The following is a 25,472-nucleotide window of genomic DNA, read 5'->3' on the forward strand; positions in this document are numbered from 1 at the left end:
TGCGATAACAAGAACTGCAACGCGATAAAAGCAGCTGTTACTGTAATCGATAATGACTTCAGTGTTGCCAATTATCAACCGTTTTGAAAATATTGAGCAGTTGCTTATAAAAAATTAATTTATTTTAAAATATATTGAGTATTCATTAAATAAAATAGTACAATTAAATATTGAATAAATTATTTAATGTAATTTACTGGCATTTAATAATTTACTGTTGTCTGCAGCAATCACTTCTAACCGTTCGATATCGATAACTGCCGTTTTAGTGTTGCAAAATTGCAATTGTATTGCTTTTTAGCCGTTAAATGTAAAACCAGTTGCTCTACTTTGAAAACTTATTTAATGCATTTTAAAAATATGTATGTATAATAATTAATCAGTTGTAAAGATACCCCGCTGGAGCTGCTGCTGCTGGCGTCGCCGCCGTCGCTGTGCTGCCCTCCGCTACCGCTGCTGTTGCTGCCTTCTGGAGCGGCACAATCGTTGACTTGATGTCACGATTCGATGTCTTGCGCAGCTCGGTGGCTGCATGTTGCAGCTGCAACGTGCACTCGCTGCTCACGCTGCCATTCAACGTCAACTGCGCACACTCCTTCTCCAGCAGCAGCGCCAACGCCTCCAGCAGCTCCACAAAACCCAAAGCCAGCGCCGCACGTCGAATGCGATTCAATTCCTTGTAGAAATGTTGCGTCTTGTCGGGCATCTTCTTGGCATGTCGCAGCACCTTCTGCACATCCGACTGCAGACTCGCCTGTCGTATCCACACCACACTGCTCTGCGAATACGAACGACGCTCGGCGCGCACCGGAAAACTCGCCGTCTCGCCCGGCGCCAAGTCCTCAGGGAATCCCAGTAGCTCTAGATCCCCCAGCCAGGGTATAACATGCGAGCCAGGTGGCAGAATGTTCAGCACGAAATTGGATTTCTTTTTGACATCGTTATACGCATACATGAAGCCAAACCACTTCTCACCAAGCAACACCAAAGCAGCCATGCTCTCCAGTTTTAAGGCGCCATGCAATAGCACACACAGCGTATCCTTTTGCTGCTCCTGCTGTGCCGGCGTCTGCTGTGGCTTCACAACCACCACATCAGCATCGTCGCCACTCTCCTCGGCCGCCTCCTTCGATGGCTCCTTGGTGTAAAACTCCCGTATATCCTGCTCCAACTTCTCAAGCTCAAAGTTCGGATTATTGCCAGTATCTAAAGTGAGTTTTGGTGACTTGGCAGCGGATGTTAAGCTGCCCGAGCGTCTGCCTGGCGGCTTTTCGCGCTCCACCTTCGCCAGCACCCAGTGTCGACTGAACGTGGCCGGAGAGCCAATGTCCCCCAATGCCAGGAAGCCGCAGACATCGATGCGTTGTTCAATGTGCCGCATCGTCGTTTCGCCACCATAAAGCGCTGGCTGCTCGTATGGCTTGGGCGGTGGCCAGAGCAGCACCTGACTCTCCAGACGAAAGTAATGGCCACACTTCAGCGTCACCTCTGTGGCCTTGTAGCTGCTCTCGCAGAGCCTCTCGATCAGCTCAAACAACGCTGTGCGTCCCAATTCGCTTTTGTGGCTAACACCGCTGTTAGCGTCTCCATTCTCTGTGGCCGTCTTCAGTGGCTTAGGCATAAAGAGTTGTCCTTTCAGCCCGGCATTGTCCAGCAGCTGTTGATGCAATGCTACGCCGCGTGTAAAATGCAAATCTCCATGCACGCCCAAGCAAATAAAATTGAGTTGATAGTGCGCCAATGTTTTGAGCCAAGCGAATTCCGTTTCTGCCGCTGACTTGTTCGCATAATTCTCCAGGAAGCCAGCAATTGAGGTGCTGCCAAAGCCGGCGCCACAATCCGTGAAAACCACAAGTTGCAACAGATTCTGGGTGCCCCAAGTGGCCATCAAGCTGACGCTTGTCTTGAGCATTGTCAGCAAACATGCCTTGTCCATGGGTTCGATTTTCTTAATGGCCTGTCGTATCTGATCGTAATCCCTTGTAAAATCCACTTTTAGCTCGCAAACTGTGCTGTAAGCGACCAAAGCCAAGTGTTCCAATTTTCCGGCTGCCGTCAAGTTGTCCAGCAGATGTTGTATGCCCTTTAGGGCGAGCGATTGATAGGTGTGCTCATTGCGTCCGGGCACAGGACGCAGCATCGATAGCGATGCATCCAATGCAATAATTGTCGGCATTTTAACGAAGAAAAACAATAACACAAACTAAGTGCACGACTTTGCAACATAAACAAACGCCAGCAACAGCTGTTTGGTGCAAGTTTATCGATTGCATACAAATTAACGGTGGGTGTTATCGGTAGCCACCACACTCACTCGGTTTTTTTTTTCAAATTTTTCGGTATATTTTTTCAGTCTCGCGATATCTTATCGAAAAAAGTTGACAGCTCTCTTTCTTTGGTGTGCTACATTTTTGTTTAGCGCAGCATTTTAAAATTACTTAACAAATTGCGTATTCGCAGCAATTACAGTTTCTTCAACGATTTGTGGTAGAATTTCTTAATTAAAAAATGGATGATTTGAATGTGCAACTCAAAAGCGAGTTCTCTGCGGCTATTGACGACGACGATCAAGTGAATACTCCTCTGCGCAGAGAAAATCCATTGACACCTGATCCACCAACTGATTGTGTCGGCGGTGTTGGATGGAATAGCGACGATGATGGAGAAAATACGATGCCAACCCAGAGAGTGGTGATCAAAAAGTTCAGTCCACGTTTTGACCCTAATGAAGACGATGCAACGCCACCAAGAACGTCGAATACCACAATAAACGAAAATGGCGAAAATGTAGAGGAAGCAGCTGTTGAGGATGTGAAGATCAAATATGAGCCGCCACGAGGAATGGATTTCGGTGGATTACTGGATGAACTGGACGATATGGATTTGGAGGGCGTAATAAATGCGATTCGAAGTCGCAGAGCCGAAATGGATAACATGGACTTGAAGCCGCTTAGAACTGAAGAGGAAATTGTTGAGACTGTTGCCGATGGGGAAGTAGATGATGCTAGTGCTGATGATGAAGAAATGAGGTTGCTCACCGAAGAGCATGATAAAATACTTGAAATATTGCGGCGCAGAGAGGCTGAGAAACAACAGAATCCAACGAACCAGGAAACCACAAAGAAAAGAAAGCACAAAAAGGAGAAGAAACACAAGAAACGTCGCAGTTCAAGCCCGGAATGCAGTTCTCGTAAGAAACTGCGACGGACGCATAAAACTAGCAACAGCAAAGATGATGACATAGAACTGGATTATGTTCCAGTGCGTGATTCCGAAAGATCCCTTAAGATTATCAGTATCAAGAAGCTATTGCCAGGTGACACAGCAACTACTGCTGCTGCTGCGGGTCCAAAACTGAGCATCAAAGAGAAGCGCCAACTGGCTGTGGATCGTGTGAAAGCCACACTTAAATTGATGGCTCTCGAAAGATCGGGAACACCGCCAACAGAATATCTGGTAGTGGACACCATTAAGAAACTGCCTGGCCGCTCGTCAGTGTTGTGTGGAGCCAACTTTGAGAATCCCTCGCCATTGTGCAACAACTTCAATGTGTCATATCAATTCAATTCAACCACGCCAAACATCAGCATAGCCAAGTGGGGCTTGGAGGCATTGCCAAGGCCAACAGTTGCTCTGCTCCGCCTCACGGGCATTAGCGTGAACCGCTTAACACAATTGCTCCAACATTCGAAGATGCCATTGCAAAAGCTGCGTCAGCAGGAGAAGGCATCCAAGGGCAATGAAGAGGATGAGAACATGGGCACCGGCCTCTTTCGCAGCCTGGCAACCCAAACGGATCCAAATATTGGCAATCGAACACAAGATGTTGGCATTCAGGCAATGGCACCAGGATCGTCTTCGAGTCAGGGTATCTTTTGGCTGGATTCGGATTTCTGTGAGACAAACTTGTCGCAGCAACATGCCAATGTGGTGTTTGCATTAAAAGAGTTGTGCGCCACAATGCCTAGTTCCACATATTGGGCTGATTCGATATTTAAAGGACTGCAAATCGCTTTGAATGCTAAACGTGCAGAAGCTAAGGAACTGCGCAGTCGCCATTTGTATTCGCGTGTTTAGTAGTAACATACTTATTACCAAAATACTTCATTATTACACACTTTGAAAAGGAGCTCTCATTTCATCATTATTTATAATAATATTATAATATTACATATTTCCTTCATTCCTTTAAATTACCTTCAAAACTCATATTATCAAAAATATTTAATTTTTTAAATAAATGTACGTGCCTTATAATAAAGTTTTTCAAATACATAATATATTTGCATGCTACAAATTTGAAATATCGATTAACGATTGTATGCAAATGATCGTTTTTGCGTGTTATCGGTAGCCACCAGACGCATTGGCCATTCACCACAAGTCATTTCATTTTATTTGTAAATGGCGCCAACGCGGAAATTAAAATAATTTAATGAATATATTTGAAAAGTACATTCAAAATAAAAATAAAAAAGACATTTAAATGTAAATATAGTAAACTTTTCGTTATTTACTCTGTCAGCTATTGGAACTGCTTAGAGCAATAATTTTTCCTTGATTTCACACATATTTTAAAATTGCCATTCACCACTAATTTGCCAATGGCGCCAAGTGTAATTTTTGAATTAGCGTATGACGCAGGCCTTTCAATTAATATATTGGCAAACTGCAGTTCTAATAAAAGTGAAATGCATTTGAATTTCAATTTAATTGACTTCATATACGCCGACAGCTGCCACTTCGATTGATTGCCCTCAGTATTAAATATGAATTGAATAGTTTTGTATTAAAACAAATTGGATTTTAATTCAATTGCGCAGACTTATTCGAATGCGGGACTGCACACATCACAGTTTTGCCGGCGCTCTTTTGAATGACACTTAATTAGAAACATCTGAGCATGATTTTTCTGCCGATGCGCTCTCATCATCGACGCTCTGCAACCAGCATCAGCAACAGCTTCAGAGCAGAACCAAAGACGATTATCAGAATCGGAAAAGAATGCTTCGTAGCTGGCGCCAGCATCTTGTACTCATTCATCATTCGCTGCTCGTGCAGTGAGGACGTCTGCTCGCTCTTCAAATAGTAAAACCGTTGTCTAGTGCTTCACATTTCCATAAAGTGTTCTCGGTACTCGTGAGTTGTGATTCTCATTAATCTGAACGCGAGTGAAACTATAAACTTTTAAGTCTGCGTATGTATGTATAGTATTTCTTATTATATTTGCTTTTATTTTGTTTGAATATATAGTATTATTGAATGTTCTATCATAGGCACAGTCACACAATTTATCAACCTTTAACCCAATTAAAATGTGCGATAAGGAGACATTGTTTCCATTAAGAAAAACAAAAACAAATAATTAAAATACAAATTCTGCTTATACAATTTCCAGTTATTTTTTGCCATAAAGACATTTCCTTTGCATATTTCTGACCCAATTAATGCAAAATGCATTTTACTACCATGCATAAAAGAAAGATTTGCGTCATTTGGCGATGTTATTTAGCTTTGTTGCACAGCTCCCAGCTATATATCCGCATATAGACAGATATTTTATATACATATATACACAATTATAAACAATGGCATTTTGCAAACAAGGAACAAAATTGGCACATTGTTTGATAAATTCCAATCATTCATTCCAACTTCGAGTATAAATTGCATTCCACATTTGTTTATAACATCGTGTTGTAAACATTATTTCGCTGCAGTTTCTCAAAAACCAAACAACCCAAATTATTCAATCATTTAACAAGCTAATTTCCAAACGGCGCCATTGCAATTTACATCTCAAATTGATTCAGTTTCCTCCCCCCTCAGATCTCACGCACTTCAATAATTAATTGCAATCTGCATTGAAGTCGCTAATTGAGGATCAGCGGAAACGTCGATCGGCACGCACCAAAATGGCAAACACAATCCAACGATCTATAGCTTTGCTATTCCTAACACTAATTGGTCTGGTTCTGCAAATTGAAGCCTCGCCAGTCACGTAAGTACTTTACAATAAAAACTAGAAAGAATTTAAATATTGTTTAACAAGATTATTTTCTAAACATAAGTGAAGTTTAAGAGACATTTTTATTACACAATATATAATTATGAAGTACAGAAATTATGAAACAAATTTAATTTAAATAAATTGATTTCAATTTCGATGCTTTATTATAACAAACGAATTTAAAGCTTGCTTCACAAGATTATTTATTAAACAAAAGTGAAGAAAAAATAATTATGAAGTAAAGAAATTGTGAAACAAATTTACTTAAAATAAATTGATTTCAATTTGGAAAACTATAAAAAAAAATTACCGAATTCATAAAAAGAATAAAATAAAAATAAGTTTTTAAATGAATTTATAAAAAGAGCAGAAGAATAATGATCATCCCAAAGATGATTATAAAGTATAGAAATTGTGGAAAATGTACATTAATAAATCAATTTAAATAAAAAAAAAAATATTATAAACGAAGAATAAAGATCTTCGTTATGATGATTAATTATTATTATATTAATTCTTGAAAAAATGTAGAATTATTTTAAACTAATTTATAAAAAGCGCAGATGAATAAAGATCATTGTAAGGATGATTATGAAATAAATCAATTTAAAGTTAAAAAAAAAAACGATTTCTTGAAATAATAAACATGCAAAATAAATTTATAAAAAGAGCAGAAGAATAATGATCATGAATATATTTGATACTATATTTTAATAAGAAAGGTCTTTGAATCTTTTTTATAATTTATTATATGCGATATCTCAAGTATAACGAAATTAATGAATGGCTTTAATAACTTTGTATTGGAATTATTAAAATCGTTTAGTTAAAGAATTTATAGGTTTTTGTTTTTAATTGATTATGATTTTTTCTTAAAACAATATATTGAAATTTATAAATTATGTAGTTCAACATTTCTTTAAGTAATAATGAAGATTTTTTTGATGACTTTAATAGAAAACTAATGAGAAAGGATAATATAAATAATAGAATATCGTTTAATAAATTCCTTGGATCATAAAATGCAGAAAATCTCCATTTTAAATATAAAACATTTGAATAATTTTTTTTTAAATATTTGTTGACTGAAATCTTTGTTTGATTATTTTGGTACTTATTTTTATGATGCACTGTGAAATCACTCAGTACTCGAAGACCATCAAAAGACTCTAAAAACAATGTTGTAGAACCCATAGATTTTTGTTACATTTTTAGACCTATTTGGATGCGTCTTTTTATGAGCATCTATAAAAAACGAGACTCGTGAAGCAAATGTAGTAAAGATAATTCCCCACTCTATTCCCAGACTAGTCTCACATTTTGACACATGTCAAACAAGCGTTCACACTTTGCTTCGGATTTCTCTCCCCCGTTCTCCCTTCCCTCCACCCCTTCAAGATGCCATGTCGAATTTTGAAATATAATGCACTAGAAATATGTTCGCAAAACGTGGAAAAGATCAGAGAGAGAGAGCGGCGCCAGGACGTCAGCGATCTCGACATGCAACACTCAACTAGTCCCCGACTCCTAGACACAGACACGTCTCTCTCCCCTCCCCTCCTTTCGCCATATGCTGTTGTGAGGGGCACTAAGCGCTCTGTCAGTTCCGATACCGAAACTCCCCAGAACTGCCAAAACTAATGACTGTTGCCTTCAAAAGAAAGGAAAAGAAACAGAGAGTAAGATCTGTTCCGCCTGCGTTTGTTTGTTTGTTTATTTTTGGCCCAGAGCTGGATGCACACACTTCATGCCAAATGCAGATGGGATGCATGGGAAAACGTAATGGAATGGGGAAGGGAAGAGATCAGCAGGCATACATATGTTGCCACGCTGTTTATGCGCAACTCTCCATCTCCTTCTCCATCTGCATATCTATCAACATCAATGCATTTCCCACACACACAGCACAAACAGAACACTCGCCCCATAAACTAAAAGGGTTTCTGACCCTGAGAGATGAGCGATGAAAATTATTAGCTGTCAGGGTGGGCCATGCAAAGTTTACGAGAATTGATCTCGATCTTAACAACAACTCATTTATAGTCCACCCCCCTCTTCACTCTCTTTCTCGTCTCTCTTTAACCCCTCAACTCAGTCTGCGATCTCTACGATCCGAGCTGTCGATAGACTGAGCCATAAATGGCCAGTGGTGGTCTCTCCCTCACTCCTTCTCCCCCTCTCTCTCTCTCAGTGCCAGTTCCCTGCCCCCCGATGCTTAATGGAGATTAATCTAATTCCCTCAATTCATTGAGATGCTCTTGCACATTATACAGATGTCTAAGTATTATACATTTTTAGCATATCATTGAAAATTCAAATTTATTTCACATACTTTAGAAATATCTTAATGAACTATTGAGATGCATTTTCCCGAATGTTGTTTGAAAATTTAAAAAAATTTCTCAACTTTTGCTGCACTTTTAAGTGGATTTTATTTTAAATTTTTATTTATTATATTTCATTTGAATCATTGAAAATAAAAATATTTTATTAAAAAAAAAAATTAAAAATTGCAACGATAAAATAAATAAAAGAATATTTATTGATGAGTGCTTTTAATTTTGAAACTTGTGAAATTAAATATTTAAATTTTAAAAATAAATATTAACAGCTTAAAAACTGTAAAGTAAATAGAAATTTAACATTTGATTGGGCAAATAATTAAAATAAAATCATTCATTAAAACATAAAATAAAAATACAATGAAAAATATATATAAAATATAGTTTTTTTAATTTTGAGATCAAAACTTGTCAAATTAAATATTCAAATTATTGAAATATATATGTACATATTTAATTTATTTATTTTAAAAGAGATATCATATATTTTTGTTAATAAACATCTACTATATTTATTTTTTAATGAAAAATATAAATTAAATTCATTTAGTATATATATGAATTACATTCATTAAAAAAATGAGAAGCATTTAATTTGGTTAAGTTCATATTATGATTGCAGAGTGTAAATTATAATCAAAAAAAAAAACAAAAAATAAAAATGTAAATAGAAAAAATGGGTATTTGTGAAATACGCAGAATATTTCTTCTGCCGAACCAAGACGAAATAAACATTCCATATTTATTTGAATTCATTTTAATCCATTAATATGGATTAAATATTTTATAAAACAAACTCACCCTTTATAAACTTTTATCTTGTTTGCAGTAATGATCAGCTCGACGAGTCGATAAAGTATCTGATCCGAATGTACCACCAGCTGGACAATAAACTGGAACGTCACGAGCATCGCGAACGTGCTGCAGCTGAGATCATGAAAAAGGCGATGCAGGTGCTCCAAAAGGGTCAGAAGAACATGGAGCCGATCAACGGCATCTTTGGGCGACTGGACGAACGTGTTAGTCAAATAGAAACAATGTTGATTACAGTGAGTACACAAAAAGTGAATGAAGTAAACACTTGAATTATAATTTAAATTTATGCGCAGCAAGAGGAGAAATCCAATACGCAGTCGGAGAAGTTCAATCAGGCCATCGATCACATGTTCAAATGGATGCGAGAGAACGACGAATGCTTCAAGCGTCCGCCAGTTGCTCCAGTCGCAGCTGCTCCAGCGTTGCCAAATGCTTTTGTGAGCGAACAGCAACAGATCAACAAACAGTTGCTGGAGGAGCTGAAGAAACTCTCGAACTCAGTGACAGATTTGCTGAGCAGCAGCAAAGAGGCAGCCAAGCAGACAGCAAGCAACTTTGAACACATGCCACGCACAGACGAATTGTTGCAGCAAATCGAAGCCAAGTTGCAACAACACACAGCAGTTGCTGTGACCACGGTGTCGCCTCCGAAGAACGATGAATTCGAGCAGCAATTGTTGGAGCGTCTCGGTGCCTTGAGCAGCGATGTGGCGCAACTGCGAAGTGTTCCCGTGACGACGCCAGCGCCTCAAGTGGCCAAGGGACTCAATGAGGAGGACAAAGCGTACATCCAGGAGCTGAACAATGAGACACTCAATGCTTTGGCAGCGTTGAAAACTGAAGCGCAGTCCGCACAGCAACAAGGTGGGATTAGAGAACTGTTCCTTTATATCTCATTCTTAATATTTATTTTCTTTTAACAGCCTTGCGACAGGCCACCGAGCAGCTGCAGCAAACAGAGGCCAACATCCAGGGTGAACTCAAGCAGCTGACCACAGATGTGGGTCAACTGCAGCAGTTCAATAAACAGATCAATGCCAGTCATAATAAACTCAACGATGGCTTCGATGCGCTGGGCAAATTCAACAGCATTATGATGACAAATTCCGAAGTGGTGCTCGATACACAGCGTAAAGTTGAGTTTGGCACACTTCAGATTGTGCAGAAGGTGAGTCTGCTCGTCGAGCAGCAGCTGGCGGAGTTGACAACACTGGTGAAGTCACGTTTCGCTGAACTGGATGCCAGTGTGGTGAACACACAGCAGGAGGCGAATCGCAACATCAGCGGACAGCTGGACACGGCGCTCACTCAGGTCTGGCATCGCATTGAGATCATGAATGGAGAGCTGGGCAAGAGTCGGGAGCTGTTGATGCTGATGCAGTCTGGCCATGATGGCTATGTGAACAGCACGTTTGCCACGATGATGGGATTGAGTGCCAAGGTGGAGGAGACAAAGAAGCACATGATTGATATGGATGATAATCTCAACTATTTGCTGGGCAAGCTTTCGTTGATGTCCAGCGAGTTTGCCAACATCAAGAAGGGTTTGGCCGACTCGTTGATGGATCTGCGCAACTCCTTCCAAATGATACACGAGCGCATGCCCAGCAACTCGGGTTCGCAGCAGAAGAATCAGTATCTGACCGATGTGAATCTGCTGTCCAAGCGCCATGTGCAGCAATAAGAGAGAGAGAGAGAGCGTTCACTTCACCCAAAAAATACATTAAATATAAATATAAATACAATAAAAATAGCTAACACTAGCGTCTAAGCGAATCGAACTTACCCTCAAATATTTATGCTTAACAACAACAAACTTACAAATCCATTTTTTTTGTGAATCTCCTTGGCAAAATACAGCAAATATTTCGTTTATGAACAAATTCTTTAATCTTGTTTCTCGTTTCACTCTCAGCTTAAACGCTCTTGCTTAACTTAAATTAAATTACATATTTATAAACCTAACCAACTACAAAACAGAACGTAGTTGGGAGAACATTGCGCTTTAAAGGATCTTTTGTTGTTGAATTTCTGTTGCATTAAGGATTATTTGCCCCAACGCTGCTCACAGCGCGCATATTTGTACAGCAGCTGGGCAAAGCATGTGGCATCAAAGTGCCGCCCACTCGGATGCGTGTGGAACTCGGTGAATCGTGCATGCCACGGCAACAGGCCAAAGGTGCACGTCACTCCCGAGAAGATAATTCCCAGTTCGGGTTCTGGCACCGGGATTCCCAACTCTTGGTTGAGGCGTTCGTTTAGCTTATCGCTGAGCAGCTCACGCTTCGTCAGCAGCTGCTGCACCTCGGTTGTGCCACGATTCACGTACAGTTCGCGGCACATTTTGGCAATCAGCGCATGGCCATCCAACAACGCGTTGATTTGAAAGACCTGGAAACAAACGCACAAAAAACATAAAAAATAATTAACTCGTAAGTGAGATAAGCACAAGTACAACAAGGGAATATGTTAGGTAGAGTTTGCCTGACTTTGCGATACCCGTTTGTCTTATCACACTTAAGGGCATTAAAAGAAATTGCTGTTAAGCAATTATTACATTTTTTATATTTATAGAATACTTCCAGTTTTTCTATTTCGATTTCAACGAACTTAGTAAACCCTTTTCCACTTTTTCAAAGTAAAGGTTCTACTTCACTTCAGCGTTAAGCGTTACTTTCTCATTATTACGCTTAACAGCACTAAACGAATGTGCTTTTCTTCTTATATTTCCATTTTATCAAACTTAGTTTGCCCTTTTTCACTTTTTTAAAGTTAAGTTTCAATTATCTTTATTTTACTCACTATTTTATTATCACACTTAACGGCACTGCATGAATGTGCTCTCATGGTATTCTTTAATGTTTTCTATGCTTATCTTTTTATATTTCGAAAAACTTAGTAGTCTTTCTTCCACTTTTTCAAAGAGTCTATTAAAGTCAACTTAACTGTAGCGTTAAGCGTCACTTTTTTGTTAACTAAAGTGAGACGGTTAAGTGATACAATACGTTTGCCCTATCACACTTAACGGCACTGTAGCAACGTGCTCATATGGTATTCTTTTATTTTCTTTCTTTTCTTTTTTTAAGCTTTCTTCTTTCCTTATATATTTTTAACTCAACAAAAGTAGAAAACCACTTCTTCACTTCTTTAAAGTAAAGAGTCTAGCACAGTCTACTTAACTCTTAGCCTTAAGCGCAATCGTTAAGCGTTACTTTTTCATTACGTGAAATTATGTAAGATTAAGCATCTATGTAAGATTAAGCATCTAAAGCTAATTAAAAACTCTGCAACTGAAAGTGACCTTTAAAAATTATTGCTTGCTTTATAACAATAATTTAATGAGTACAGTAATGAGCTTAATAAGTTTTAATGTTTTCAATGGAATGTATTAAATTATAAATTATAATATAATATACATTAATGAGTTTAATAAATTTCAATGAAAAGTAATAAATTTATAAGAAAAAAACAAAAAATTGAAAAAGGATCTATATAATCTCATTCATTATTACTTATTAATATTCTCATTACTCACTAAAAAAGTTCTACGTATTTAGCATTTCATTTTTAAAAATGTGCTAATGATCTTCTAATCTACAAATTTCTTTGGAACGTGTAAAGTTTATAATTGTTCATTTTTTTGTTGTTTTAACACTCGCATAGAAACTACGAGAGCAATGCGGGTTTCAATTAAATTTTGTCGGATTTTGGGAATGCAAAAGGTCGTCATTAAATTCAAAAACAAGCTACGACGTCTCTTGACCCCACAGAACCTAAATTGGGATCTCAACCTCTTTTAATCTCCTTCTAGATCTTGTTATTCAATTAATCAGACAGAAAGACGGTTATGTTTAAATTGTTTAATCTTTGAAGAGAATCAGTCATTAAAGAAAACTAAGTTAAAAAAAGAACGAAATAATTATTTAAGAACAATTTAAACCTTAATAAATTTTAAATGATGAATCTTCAGATCATTTGAATATATTTTAAATATTTAAATAGAATGTTTCTCGATAAAATGAATTGTCACAATTACTAAAATAAACACTAAACCACGAAACTTTTTGAACACCAAACAATTTTAAATGTTGGCTTGCCACAAACTGAACATAAACTTCTACCACACTGTTTGCCGGGTATTATGATGAATTGTAACAGTTTATAGTTTGAACTTTGATAACACGTTTCACGCTTTTGGGTTCGCTGCTTATCAAGACGAGACTGTTTCCGCTGAATGAACTCACCTGCAATTCGCCAATAGTTCTTCCGTTGGCATTAACACATTTATTATTGCCATTTTGTTCTAGTATTTGTTGCTTGTTTTGCTTTTGTGATGGCCAGTAATACAATCTGTCTTTGGACCACTGACAGAATCGCCCGATGTCCACATAACCATTTTTAACACTACGCGCATCGTAGACACTCAGATAGGGTATGCCAACTAGTTGGGCATACCCGAAAATGCGTTGCAACTGCGACGCATCAACATAACGTTCGTCGGCACCAATCACAAGCACCAAATGTTTTGGCAGCTTTTCCAGTTCGCGAATCGTGCGTTCAAACAACAAACGATTATTCTGCTGCCGTCGATCACATTGCCAGTAGTCATATGACCTGTGTGCGAACGCTTGCAGTCGATGCCACAGTAGCTGCAGCAGCTCGTATGTTGCAACGAGCAGCAAGAGAAGTTGGCCAATCCATAGGCACAATAACTGCATCATCATGTTGCTGTTGTTACTGTTCTTGTTGTCTTCGTTCTGAATGGAATGTGGCTGCTGTTGTCTATTTCTAATTGGTCTTTTAGCCGCAACGTCGTTGGGCCGCCGGCGAACGTCGCTGCTCCTGTTGCTTGTTTTGTTCTCGTGCTGCTGCTGCCGTTTCCAACCATAACCTGCAAGCAATATGGATAAAGTGCATTGTTTATGTTGTGTTGAACTACTTACGTATGTTAAGCGGCAATTGTTTGATTTGTACTACGGCTGACAAGCAACATGTTTTCAACTTTTAATTTTTCATCATCTTTTTTGCCGCACACATTCGCACATTTACACTAACATACGTGTTCTACGTTGGGCGTGAATGGCAATTCTTACAATTATCGACCGGCCGCCACACTGCTGCGCTGTTAGCTAACATTAAGCGCTTCAAATGTAGTTTTCAAAAGACGAATGCAAAATTATCGTTTTCAATTATTTTTTGAGTGAATGCATTTGAAATTTCTATTTATTTTTAAATATAGATAGAGGACAGTTTCATGTTGATAAATAAATATTCTTGACGACATTTAACTTTTTTGTAAACCACTGCACTAAACATTTGTTTAAATCACGCGCCTGTATGTTACCGCGCAGCTAGTATACCAATATACTTTTGCACCGAAACCGGCTCGTATTTGCTTTGGGTATATTTGTCAATTTAGCTTGATGGTCACACTCGGCTTCAGGTGTTAACGAGAATAATCGTTCGCTCATTTTATTTTGCTACAGACAGCCTGCTTCAAACGAATAAAACGGGTCCGCCGAACTCTCTCAATTGAAAACATAATTATTCAATAATAATTGTAATTTCTAAATACCTAATAACTTTGACATTTGTCATAAAAAATTAATGTTAAAGTAATTAAACCAAAAAAAAACACAGTGGAGCGCGGTTTGACAAAAAACATAATCAATTCGAAGAAAAAAGTGTGGTGTAAATCTATTTTGTTATTTACATCAGTTTGTAAAACGCTTTTTCCTGAATCGCGGTCTTGTTTTACACAGCGGCAATTGCCGCTAAATTGCGCGTGTGTTTGTGTGTTTGATTGAGTGCGCTCGCGTGTGTGCGTTGGTTTTATTTGGCAGTGGTTGCCACGCCCCGTCCGCCCAAAAGAAAATTCGTGAAACGCAACAATAAGTTGCAACTCGCCACAAGGTTAAAGGACGCATCATCAGTTGTTGTCGAGGTCAACCAAACGTCATCTACAGGTCCCCAAAGGAGAAGCTACTGCAGAGCGAAAGAGAAAGATGTCCACCGCGTTTTTAACACTTATTGCCGTCATTGTGTGCATTCTATTTCGCATTCTCAATGTGCACAGTCAACCGCTTAAGCCCAGTGTTTGGTGTCTGGATGAACAGTTTCTAGATTGCTTGTATAAAATTGCGCCGGTGCTGCGAGAGCCGTAAGTAGAGCAAAAAAAAATTCAAAGCTAAGGCATACATATTGTACACACACATATACAGAAACCCCACATACCTAGTACATTAGTGTATATGGGAATTATCGATATCGATATGCAATCGCCATTTGTTGTGTTTTGGTTTTGCTGCCCACACGCGCATTACTCCTACACACAAACATACATACATACATACATACGTAAGTGTTATCCAGCATCTGTATGTATGTATGTGTATGGGTGTGTTGAGGCTCACGCCACACGCTCAGCTGTTTCATGGATGGCGTGTGGCATCCACATTACAGCCAAATCAAAATGTTAGCTAACAGTCGATGCATTAAACTAATGAGCAACGCAATTCAATGACACGAGCTGAAAATCTATTGAAAATAATTATTTTCTTTAACCAATTTTAGTTAATTTCAATCTGTTGACAACAAATTGTATTATTATAAATACATTTATGATCATTTTCTTTTTTACTACTTTAAAATATTACTTTCGACTTGTTGAACATTGACTACTTGCATTACATTGTTTACTTAAAAATACCGCAAGTGGCCAGTGTCATCTTACACGCTTACTTTGTTATGAAATGTTTGCAATTACCAACAAAAAAGTTTTCAATTGCCATAATTACAAATCGCTAATCAGTTTACAAGCAAAACGTAATCTCACTTGCACTATTCATTTTCCATTCAACCATCGGCGTCACACTTATTTTTTCACATGCACAAAGTTCAAGTAATCGTCGAACACAGCTGTGGCAACCAGAAGCAGATGAATCATTAGCCGCAATTAGTAATAGCAACCAATCAAACGGCACTAGGCGATATTTAAAATAATGAATATATAATTATAATTAGCGCTGATGGATTGACAGCTGATCCATTAAGCAATTTTGATCAGCACCTGAGATTTGCATTGAATTGTCGAATTTGCGAGGCTCCAAAGACCATGACTTTTGTCATGGGAAACTTTTAATTTGCGCAATTCATATTTACAATTTGTTATCTAATGGCAAAAGAACCCTATCAGTTGCCTAACCGCCAAAGCCGTCTGACTATTTTTTTTTGCTATCTTCGGTTCGGAACTGGCTGACTTTATAGCTATGGGCATTATCAGCAGGAAGAAAAGTCAATACACCGCTAAATATAGTAAATAGTGGGTTATTGAGTCAAGCGTTCATTTCGGTGCAGATTAAGTGCAAACATGTGTGTACAGGGTACTTTAATCTTTTAATTTAAAACATAAACAAACTGTATATATTTCAAAATTTAAATAGGAAATTAAGTGATTTTATAATAAACACTATTTTCGGTCTCTTCAAATTCAATTTTAAATTTAATCGGCATACCTTAAATGCTCGGAAAATTCTTAGAAGCAAAAAAACAAAAACTAATGCTAAAGATTAGATTATGTTAATGTACAGAAAAAAACCTAAGTGTAAACTGGAATTGAGCAGATAGACCCAACGGATATTGTTCATAAAAATCGGCACAATCTGAAAGTGTTTTATATACTTTTTGAGAGATCATAAAATTCCATCAATAATTGCGTGACCAAAAGGTTATCAAAAAATGCTCTGTGACGTTGCCAAAAACTTTGCAAGCACGCTGTACTAACATTTTCTCGAGGTCGTATAAAACGCGCCTGGAAAATTTTCACTCATTTTTATTACAAAATCCATATAAAATACTTTTGTGTGTGTGTGTGTAAAAGTATATGTATAGATAGATTTCTTTTGGTTTCTTATTGGCAAAATATTTGTGAAATGAATAATCTTTGAATTTTTGGTTCGGTGGCGATTTTTGTGTTTATTTTATTGTCTTTCTCATTGCTGCTGTTTTGCTGTCTGCTGTCCGCCGGTCAAATGGTGATAAGCGTCAACGGTGCAAAGTGCTAAACATAATTAATTACGCAGCAAGCAAAAGCAAAAGCGACTAACGCCTAGCAACCAACCATTTTCAAATGGGACGAAGCAGTAGGCACTGTAAAATTATATTCCATAAGCACATGCAGTAATATAATAGTATCGTATGTGTGTGATTGTCTTTGTGTAGAATGATAAAAGTAAGAAAGCCGGCAAAAACAAATTGCCACGTTCCTTTGCTTTGTTATTCACCATCTCTCTTATTCAAATGGCAAAGCAGCCGGCAGGCTGGCTACCTGTTTGTGTTGTGTTTTGTTTTTGTTTTTTGGCGTTTTGCCCACTCTCGTGCTTCGCTGCTTTTGTTTGACAACAAAGATTGCGTAAGCGCAAAGAGCGCGAACGCTGCTCATCAAAAACAGCAACAACAACAACAATGCAGTTGCTGCTGCTGCTGCTCTGCTCTCTTTCTCACACATTCTGCTTTGGTACACAAAACGAGCTTAAGAAAGTTCTATCGCATTTGCTTTGCCTACGCAATGGGTTACACTGCATGAGTCAGCTGCACACACTCATGCATTTGCATACACAGACGCTTGCACATGTATGTGTGAATTTGCACTGCTCTTGAAATTGTACAAAAATTGTATTGTATTTTATCGCGACAAGGGAATTGTAGCAGCTGTTGAACTACTTAAATATTTAATGGCCATTGATCTACATACACACATATTTTCACCCACACACTCTCACATTAATTAATTATTAATACTCGGCGATTAACAATTGATATGCGTATCATTTGCCTTTTGTACAAATTTGTCCCCAATCCTGCTTTTGATTGATACTAATTGAACTAGTGGGGAAAGTGAGAGCAAAGAGAATGAGACGAATGCATAGTAAAAGTGCTTTTGTGCACGTTTTTGCACGCCTGACAACAACAACAGCAACAACAACCAGAACATTTGTTAGTCGCGGCGCTGATTTTGTCAGCTCAATTGATTTCAATTGAATTCTAAGAGTTGCTTTATTCGTCATTCGTTTTTTGTGGGCATTGTGCAAAACTTTTGGCATTGCTTTCAGCTCTTTTGTCGCATACAATTTAGTTAAATTTGTTAGAAAACTTGATTGCAGTATATGTATGTATCAAGACTGTACATTATTTAGTATATCTTTGCTGCTTTAACGCTTTGCTAGTCAAGTTCAAGGTCGTAAAATTATTCATTACTTCTGAGAATTCTTATTGCTAGCAAAAAGAAGCAACAAGCGTATTTTATATTTAAAACAAACAAATAAAAAATAAATTAATTTGCAATTAAAAAAAAAAAACTTGCAGAATTTTTCAGTGCTAAATAAAAAAAAGCAAAAAGTTATTTTTGCATCGGCCGGGAATCGAACCCGGGCCGCCCGCGTGGCAGGCGAGCATTCTACCACTGAACCACCGATGCTTGTGCCTGTTGGACAACGATATGCGTATTTCAATGCGACACTCGCTGGAAGCAACAGTTTATGGTGTTTAGTTAATTTGTTTAGCTGTTTGAATTATGCATAGAAGTTTTACTTTTTTGTCACAGCTGTCTGGCTCTCAGACAAATTAACAGCACGCGATTGGAAATTACTAAATTACATTTTTTTTTTTTGTTTTTCAAATTCTCTTTTGCAGCTATGTTCCGCCGAGACTGTGGGGTTTCAGTGGCCATGTGCAGACCGTCTTGCATAGCATTGTGGGTCGTGTCCGTTGCCCCTGGCCTTTGGGTGAACGTGTCTATCTTTCGTTGGGCGATGGCTCCACGTTAACCTACGATTTGTATCAGCCCCTCAAGGAGCAGGAGGGTAAGTTGCCTTTAAAGACTAGTTTAACTACACTTGACTCACACTCTTCTCTCTTTTAGATGACATTACTGTGGCCATTTGCCCGGGCATTGCGAATAGCTCGGAATCGGTTTATATTCGCACTTTTGTGCACCTGGCCCAGTGCAATGGTTATCGCTGTGCCGTCATGAATCACATTGGAGCACTGCGAACCGTTCAGGTGACCTCGACACGCATCTTTACCTATGGACACACTGATGATTTCGCTGCCATGGTCGAGCATCTGCATCAGAAGTATCAACAGAGTCGTATGGTTGCCGTTGGCTTCAGTTTGGGTGGCAATCTGGTTACCAAATACATGGGTGAAGAACAGAAGACTAAGCCGAATAGCGTCATTGGAGGCATCTCCATATGCCAGGGGTACAATGCTGTCGAGTGAGCATACGCAACCCTTATCTCAGCTCTCTATGAATGCGATCTTAATTGAATATGAATTTTATGCTATATTTCAGGGGCACTAAATGGCTGCTCAACTGGCAGAACTTCCGCCGATTCTATTTGTACATCATGACGGAGAATGTGAAGAGCATTATACTGCGACATCGTCATGTGTTGCTCTCCGACGAGGTGAAGGCACGTCACAACCTCAACGAACGTGAGATTATTGCTGCCGCCACATTGCCGGAACTCGATGAGGCTTACACTCGGCGTGTTTACAACTTTTCATCAACCCAAGAGCTGTACAAATGGAGTTCGTCGCTCTTTTATTTCGATACTATTGAGAAACCCATGATATTTATTAATGCCAAGGATGATCCATTGGTGCCCGTTGATTTGCTGCATCCCATCAAGGAGTATGCAAGTAAGTAAAGCAAACTGTTTCGCTTACAGCGGCCTAATATTGAAGTTGCCTGTAGTTGTATTCTGTTATGTTAATATTACAGCGTCAATTGCTGCTTAACATAACATCAATTGCTGCTTAACATAACAGCGCCAATTGCTGCTTAGTTTAACAGCGCCAAATGCTGCTTAACATAACAGCGTAAATAGCTATTCTGTTAAGTTCTGCAGTTCTGTTAGACTAACAGACGCTAGCAGCAGTATAAGTTGACTCATGGCGTAACTTACCCAACAAGCAGCCGTGGCCGAGCGGTTAAGGCGTCTGACTAGAAATCAGATTCCCTCTGGGAGCGTAGGTTCGAATCCTACCGGCTGCGAAAGTTGCAAGAATTTTTTTTAACTTTTTTAAATTTAATTCAAATAGTTTTTTTTCACTTTTTTAAATTTAAATATTTTTCTAATAATTATGTTTTTAATTTTTCAATTACAGCTACCCGCGTTAAGTCCGCCTATGTGGAGGTGGCTCACGGCGGACATTTGGGCTTCTATGAGGGCGGATTTTTCTACCCGAACCCAGTTACCTGGTTAGATCGCACACTTGTTGCCATGGTTGGATCGCTGGTGATGATGCATGCCGGTGGCAGTAAAGTGGCGACATAAGGAGGCTACTTTCACATGCTCTCTCTCTCACACTGAATATGAACTATTAATGCCGCAGACCTATATAAAATTGAAAGAAATGAAATTGCTTTTTATTTTTGCCAAAATTCCAAGTTGCTGTCAAAACAAAAGAATCTTATACGAATTAGAACACAAAATACATACATATAAAACTCGATATATATCATAACTAAAAGATAAATAATTGGTGTACGTATGACGCGAATAGTCCCCATATATTCAAATTGATGTAAACTTTGAAAAGTGCATTTAAAACAGAGCATTGAATTGTGTGTATTTTGCATTACGTTAACAAGAACAACAACACTTCTTTTGGACCTCACGATACCATAGACCTTTAGTTTGTATTTTCTAGTTAGTAACGCACATACCATGTACTTATTTCTAAGAAGCCGATTATAATTTAAACCAAATACAGCTTTATAATTACGATGATAAACACACACACACACAGTCCGACAACATTGCCGAGTCACATTCATTTAAATAAGTTAATACAATTTATGAAATTACAGCAAAAACAAAAAGAAAGAACAAACAAAAAACAAAAATTGCCTTATTGTAGATTTTTTGATATGTGTATATGATTTGTAACTCCCGAGATTTTTTTATATAAATATTTATATTTATATATAAATGTATACTAAAGAAATATTTATATATGTATAGATGTGTGTATTTTACGATAAAGCATTTCCAAATATCAAATTGAGAAACGAAACAATATTGCCAGCAATGGCCAAATTTTTGTACGTATTAAACTTTTTCCGATGTGTTTTTATTAATCGTAATCGAATATCAAAATGAATATGAATATGAATATGAATGAGAAATTGTTGTACCAATGAAATGAAAACTGTTTTGTGTAGCATGTGCTTAAGTGTCCACAGTCGTAACACAAATATATATACTATGTATGTACATATATGCGTGTTTATATGTAAATTAAATAAAACTATTAACGAAAAACCCAAGCACTTGGATTATCTGAATCGCTTTCAGCTTTAGCTCATGACTTATTTCAATTATCAAGCGATTAACCAGCGATTAAGTTCCTTACTCTCAAGTGGGAGACTATAAGTAATCCACTAAAGAGCAACGGAAATTAGTCGAGTTATTGATTTTGAGTGTTGATCATGCAGCTTCTGAGTTGGATTATTCCTTTTTTGACTTTCATAGTCTTAACACAAACAGGAAGTGTGATAAAGGATGAAAAAGTGCGCTATGATAATCATGTTGTCTATAAAATCAAGTTCAGTAATGTTCTTCAAAGACAACTCTTGCTGCAGCTGGCCAAGAGACATCAAAGTGTGAGTATTTTGTTCAGTATTCAATTATTTTAAATACTTAATATAATCCTTTAATCCTTCAGTACAACGTCTGGAATGAATCCCCCTCGGAACTTCATTTAATGGTCAGTCCAAAAGCTATTTCGGAATTTGAGAAAACATTAAACAGAGCAAATGCCACAGCTGAAATATTTATTCCCAATGTTCAAGTGTAAGTTTAATTGCAGTAATTTAATAGAATTTTAAATTGCGGCAATTCAATTATAGAATAATCAAGATTAGCAAATGTTTTATTACCACAATAATTTATATTCGCAGTTTAATCGATAATGAGCATATGGAAAACTCAAGAGCAACTTCCACATTTGGATGGAAGCGTTATAATAACTTGGCTGAGATCGAGGCTTGGTTGGATGAAATACTCGAGAAATATTCGGATGTTACTGAAGGATTTGTGGTGGGAACATCCTACGAAGGACGCACTATAAGAGGCATAAAGATCTCCTATAAAGAAGGCAATCCTGGAGTGTTTATTGAGAGCAATATTCATGCCAGAGAATGGATTACTTCAGCTACAGCGACTTGGTTAATCAATGAATTGTTGAGCTCAGAGGATGAACTGATAAGAGAACTCGCTGAGAATCATGATTGGTATTTTGTACCTGTGCTGAATGTGGATGGATTTGTTTACACGCATGAGAAGGTAAGTGTTTATAAATGCCAGTTTAAATATAAATACTAAAAAATGTTCTTTAGGATCGCATGTGGCGCAAGACGCGACAACCTGTTAGTCACTCTACTTGCATTGGCGCCGATGCCAATCGCAACTTTGATGTGCATTGGATGGAGAATGGCGGCGCATCCGATGATCCTTGTCAATTTGATTATGCTGGAACACATCCTTTTTCAGAGCCAGAAGTCAAAGGCTTGGCGGAATATCTTGGCACTGTTAAAGATAAAGTAAATGTTCTACTCGCATTTCACTCTTATAGCCAGGTGCTGCTCTCTCCCTATGGCCACACAGATGAAGAGGTTCCTGATAATTTCAACGATCTCCTGCATGTGGCCAAAGCTTATGCTGATGCAGTGGAAGCTTTGCCTTATGGCACCAACTATCTCTATGGCTCTACAGCCAAATTACTTTGTGAGTAATTGGATATTTGTAATATATCACAATTGTTTAACAAGTTACTTTTAGACATGTCATCCGGTGCCACAAACGATTATGCTTATCAGCAGGGCATCGAGATAGCTTACACTGTGGAGATGCGGGATAGAGGAACTTTTGCTTTTGTCCTGCCGCCTGCTTTCATTATTCCCAATGCCGAGGAGACATTGATTGGCATTATAGCTTTGCTGGCTGAGTGCAAAAAGCTGGGCTATTTGGCTCTTAAATAAATGTTTTTTTAAATTAATTAAGCTGTGTTCAAGCTCAACTAATTTCAAAAGTGATTTTAATGTTTTAAATTATGCATGAGCAGTTACAACTAAGCAAAATGTTGCAATTTTAGTATTTCGTTTATTATAAAAATTAAAATTTAAAATTGGCGCTGCAAAATTAAATTTGTATAGCACACTTTTAGGGTGCGCCAAATTTGAAACTGGCTCTGAAAAGTTTAATTTTTATAGCATACTTTTAGGGTGCACTAAGAATATATTTTCAAAAACAAGCTATATCTTTTCCATATCCTGCCGCATTTTCAAAGGACACATATTGCTTGGATCACAAGGACCAACTCTATCAATCTGCATCAAAAAAACATGGGGTCATCTAAGAATCCAACACTTGTAATTTTTTGGTCCGCGGCTTAAGAGGAAAAGGTAAAATTTGCAAGTTTCAGGATATCTGGAAAACTACAAGGACGATTTGAATGTCCTTTGGCAGCATAATAGGCCTTACCAAAAGATTGCGTTTGACACATGACCCGCAAGGATCGAACAGGATACGACCGAGATATACGCTATTTTCTGTATGTCAATCGGTTTCTATTGAAAGTATCTATCCTTGTGCCAAAGGACATTCCAATCGTCCTTCAAATGGCCGAGATACGGCGGAATTTTGGATTTTTTGCCAAATTTTCTATGCCTACCCCTTGAAAAAATTTAAGTCTATTTTTCTTAAGATATTCTTAATATCCTGGAAAGCCAATCGATAGTCCTGGTTTCTCTGATTACAAAAAGGTATGGCCTTGCCAGATCCTTAAGGACTTCGCCGAGTTATGGCTCAAAAACGAATACTATATGAGCATTATTCGTTTTGTATTGCATACTTTTAGGGGCAGCCAATTAAAGTATTTTCACCAAATGAAAATCAGTCATAACTTGGCCATATCCTTATGCATTTCAAAAGGACACATATTGCTAGGATCACGAGGATCAACTCTATCGATTGGCATCAAAAAAACATGGGGTTATCTAAGAATCCAACACTTGGAATTTTTGGTCCGCGGCTTAAGAGGAAATGGTAAAATTTGCAAATTACAGGATATCTGGAAAACTACAAGGACGATTTGAATGTCCTTTGGCAGGATCATAGGCCTCACTAAGCGATTGTGTTTGACACATGACCCGCAAGGATCGGAAAGGATACGGCCGAGATATACGCTATTTTGTATATACAAAAAAGTCCTTGTAACTTGGCTCCTTACAGGACATTCGTCCTTTTTAGTAAGTCAATCGACTTCTATTGAAAAGAGCTATCTTTGTGCCAAAGGACATTCCAATCGTCCTTCAAATGGCAGAGATACGGCGGAATTTTGGATTTTTTGCCAAATTTTCTATGCCTACCCCTTGAAAAAATTTGAGGTCCCTTTTTTTGAAAAATCATTAATATCCTTGAATGCCAATCGATAGTCCTGGTTACTCTGATTACAAAAAGGTATGTCCTTGCCAGATCCTTAAGGATTTCGCCGATTTATGTCCAAAAAACGAATACTGTATTAGTATGTATTATTCGTTTCGCATTGCATACTTTTAGGGGCTGCATTGCAAAGTATTTTCACCAAATGAAAATCAGTCATAACTTGACCATATCTTGCCGCATTTTCAAAGGACACGTATTGCTAGGATCGCAAGGATCCGCACTATCGATCAACACAAACAAATGTCTCTTTTCGATAATTTATTTATTTAAAAGTGTTAGATATAATTAAATTTCACACTTTCTAAAGCACAGGATACAGATCCCTTCGTGTTTTTCGATAATAGTTCATAATAATACATATATGTGAAGAACAATTTTATGTTAATTTTTAAAGCAATGCCATGTTTCTTTTACAGAGTTGAGTTATGTATAATTTTAAAAACATATTAAATTTATGAGTACAACTTTTTATACCCGCTACCCATAGGGTAGAAGGGTATTATAACTTTGTGCCGACAGGAAATGTATGTAACAGGTAAAAGGAGGCATCTCCGACCCTATAAAGTATATATATTCATGATCAGCGTCAACAGCCGAGACGATCTAGCCATGTCCGTCTGTCCGTCTGTGTGTCTGTGTGTCTGTGTGTCCGTCCGTCTGTCCGTATGAACACCTAGATCTCAGAGACTACGAGAGATAGAGCTATAATTTTTTTTCGACAGCATTTGTTATGTTTGCACGCAGATCAAGTTTGTTTCAAATTTTTGCCACGCCCACTTCCGCCCCCGCAAA

General features: G+C 38.0%; 6 protein-coding genes and 2 non-coding genes across 10 annotated transcripts; 5 read left to right on the top strand and 3 right to left on the bottom strand.

Moving 5' to 3' along the window:
- Positions 1–320: 320 nt before the first annotated feature.
- LOC117565002 (integrator complex subunit 14) lies at positions 321–2,296 on the bottom strand. Its single transcript, XM_034243947.2, has one exon. The coding sequence runs from the start codon at positions 2,174–2,176 to the stop codon at positions 380–382; it is 1,797 nt and encodes a 598-aa protein (XP_034099838.1). The 5' UTR covers positions 2,177–2,296; the 3' UTR covers positions 321–379.
- Positions 2,297–2,381: 85 nt separating this feature from the next.
- LOC117565033 (protein panoramix) lies at positions 2,382–4,081 on the top strand. Its single transcript, XM_034243982.2, has one exon. The coding sequence runs from the start codon at positions 2,509–2,511 to the stop codon at positions 4,075–4,077; it is 1,569 nt and encodes a 522-aa protein (XP_034099873.1). The 5' UTR covers positions 2,382–2,508; the 3' UTR covers positions 4,078–4,081.
- Positions 4,082–5,027: 946 nt separating this feature from the next.
- Positions 5,028–11,051, top strand: LOC117564346 (uncharacterized). Of its 2 annotated transcripts, none has more exons than XM_034243060.2 (5): positions 5,028–5,201; positions 5,830–6,001; positions 9,182–9,401; positions 9,462–10,032; positions 10,092–11,051. In XM_034243060.2, the coding sequence occupies exons 2-5, from the start codon at positions 5,916–5,918 to the stop codon at positions 10,850–10,852; spliced, it is 1,638 nt and encodes a 545-aa protein (XP_034098951.1). In that variant the 5' UTR covers positions 5,028–5,201; positions 5,830–5,915; the 3' UTR covers positions 10,853–11,051. The 2 variants fall into 2 exon arrangements, with proteins under 2 accessions (XP_034098951.1, XP_034098952.1); XM_034243061.2 differs by having other exon boundaries at positions 5,028–5,197.
- Position 11,052: 1 nt separating this feature from the next.
- Positions 11,053–14,249, bottom strand: LOC117564347 (dehydrodolichyl diphosphate synthase complex subunit nus1). Of its 2 annotated transcripts, none has more exons than XM_034243062.2 (3): positions 14,112–14,249; positions 13,413–14,059; positions 11,053–11,559 (listed from the first exon to the last, which is right to left on the bottom strand). In XM_034243062.2, exons 2-3 carry the CDS (start codon positions 13,890–13,892, stop codon positions 11,215–11,217), a joined length of 825 nt encoding a protein of 274 aa, XP_034098953.2. In that variant the 5' UTR covers positions 13,893–14,059; positions 14,112–14,249; the 3' UTR covers positions 11,053–11,214. The 2 variants fall into 2 exon arrangements, with proteins under 2 accessions (XP_034098953.2, XP_034098954.1); XM_034243063.2 differs by having other exon boundaries at positions 13,413–14,039; positions 14,112–14,240.
- Positions 14,250–14,639: 390 nt separating this feature from the next.
- LOC117564675 (abhydrolase domain-containing protein 2) lies at positions 14,640–20,697 on the top strand. The gene is made up of 5 exons (XM_034243542.2): positions 14,640–15,328; positions 18,859–19,028; positions 19,088–19,442; positions 19,520–19,869; positions 20,338–20,697. The coding sequence occupies exons 1-5, from the start codon at positions 15,174–15,176 to the stop codon at positions 20,505–20,507; spliced, it is 1,200 nt and encodes a 399-aa protein (XP_034099433.1). The 5' UTR covers positions 14,640–15,173; the 3' UTR covers positions 20,508–20,697.
- On the bottom strand, positions 18,573–18,643 carry Trnag-gcc (transfer RNA glycine (anticodon GCC)). Its single transcript has one exon. It is a non-coding gene; the product is annotated as a tRNA-Gly (tRNA).
- Trnas-aga (transfer RNA serine (anticodon AGA)) lies at positions 20,143–20,224 on the top strand. The gene has a single exon. It is a non-coding gene; the product is annotated as a tRNA-Ser (tRNA).
- Positions 20,698–21,664: 967 nt separating the features above from the next.
- LOC117564674 (zinc carboxypeptidase-like) lies at positions 21,665–23,218 on the top strand. Its single transcript, XM_034243541.2, has 5 exons — positions 21,665–21,838; positions 21,901–22,028; positions 22,136–22,520; positions 22,574–22,961; positions 23,016–23,218. The coding sequence occupies exons 1-5, from the start codon at positions 21,665–21,667 to the stop codon at positions 23,213–23,215; spliced, it is 1,275 nt and encodes a 424-aa protein (XP_034099432.1). The 3' UTR covers positions 23,216–23,218.
- Positions 23,219–25,472: the final 2,254 nt, after the last annotated feature.

This window comes from Drosophila albomicans, chromosome 2L, assembly GCF_009650485.2.
Source record: "Drosophila albomicans strain 15112-1751.03 chromosome 2L, ASM965048v2, whole genome shotgun sequence".
Taxonomy (NCBI): domain Eukaryota; kingdom Metazoa; phylum Arthropoda; class Insecta; order Diptera; family Drosophilidae; genus Drosophila; species Drosophila albomicans.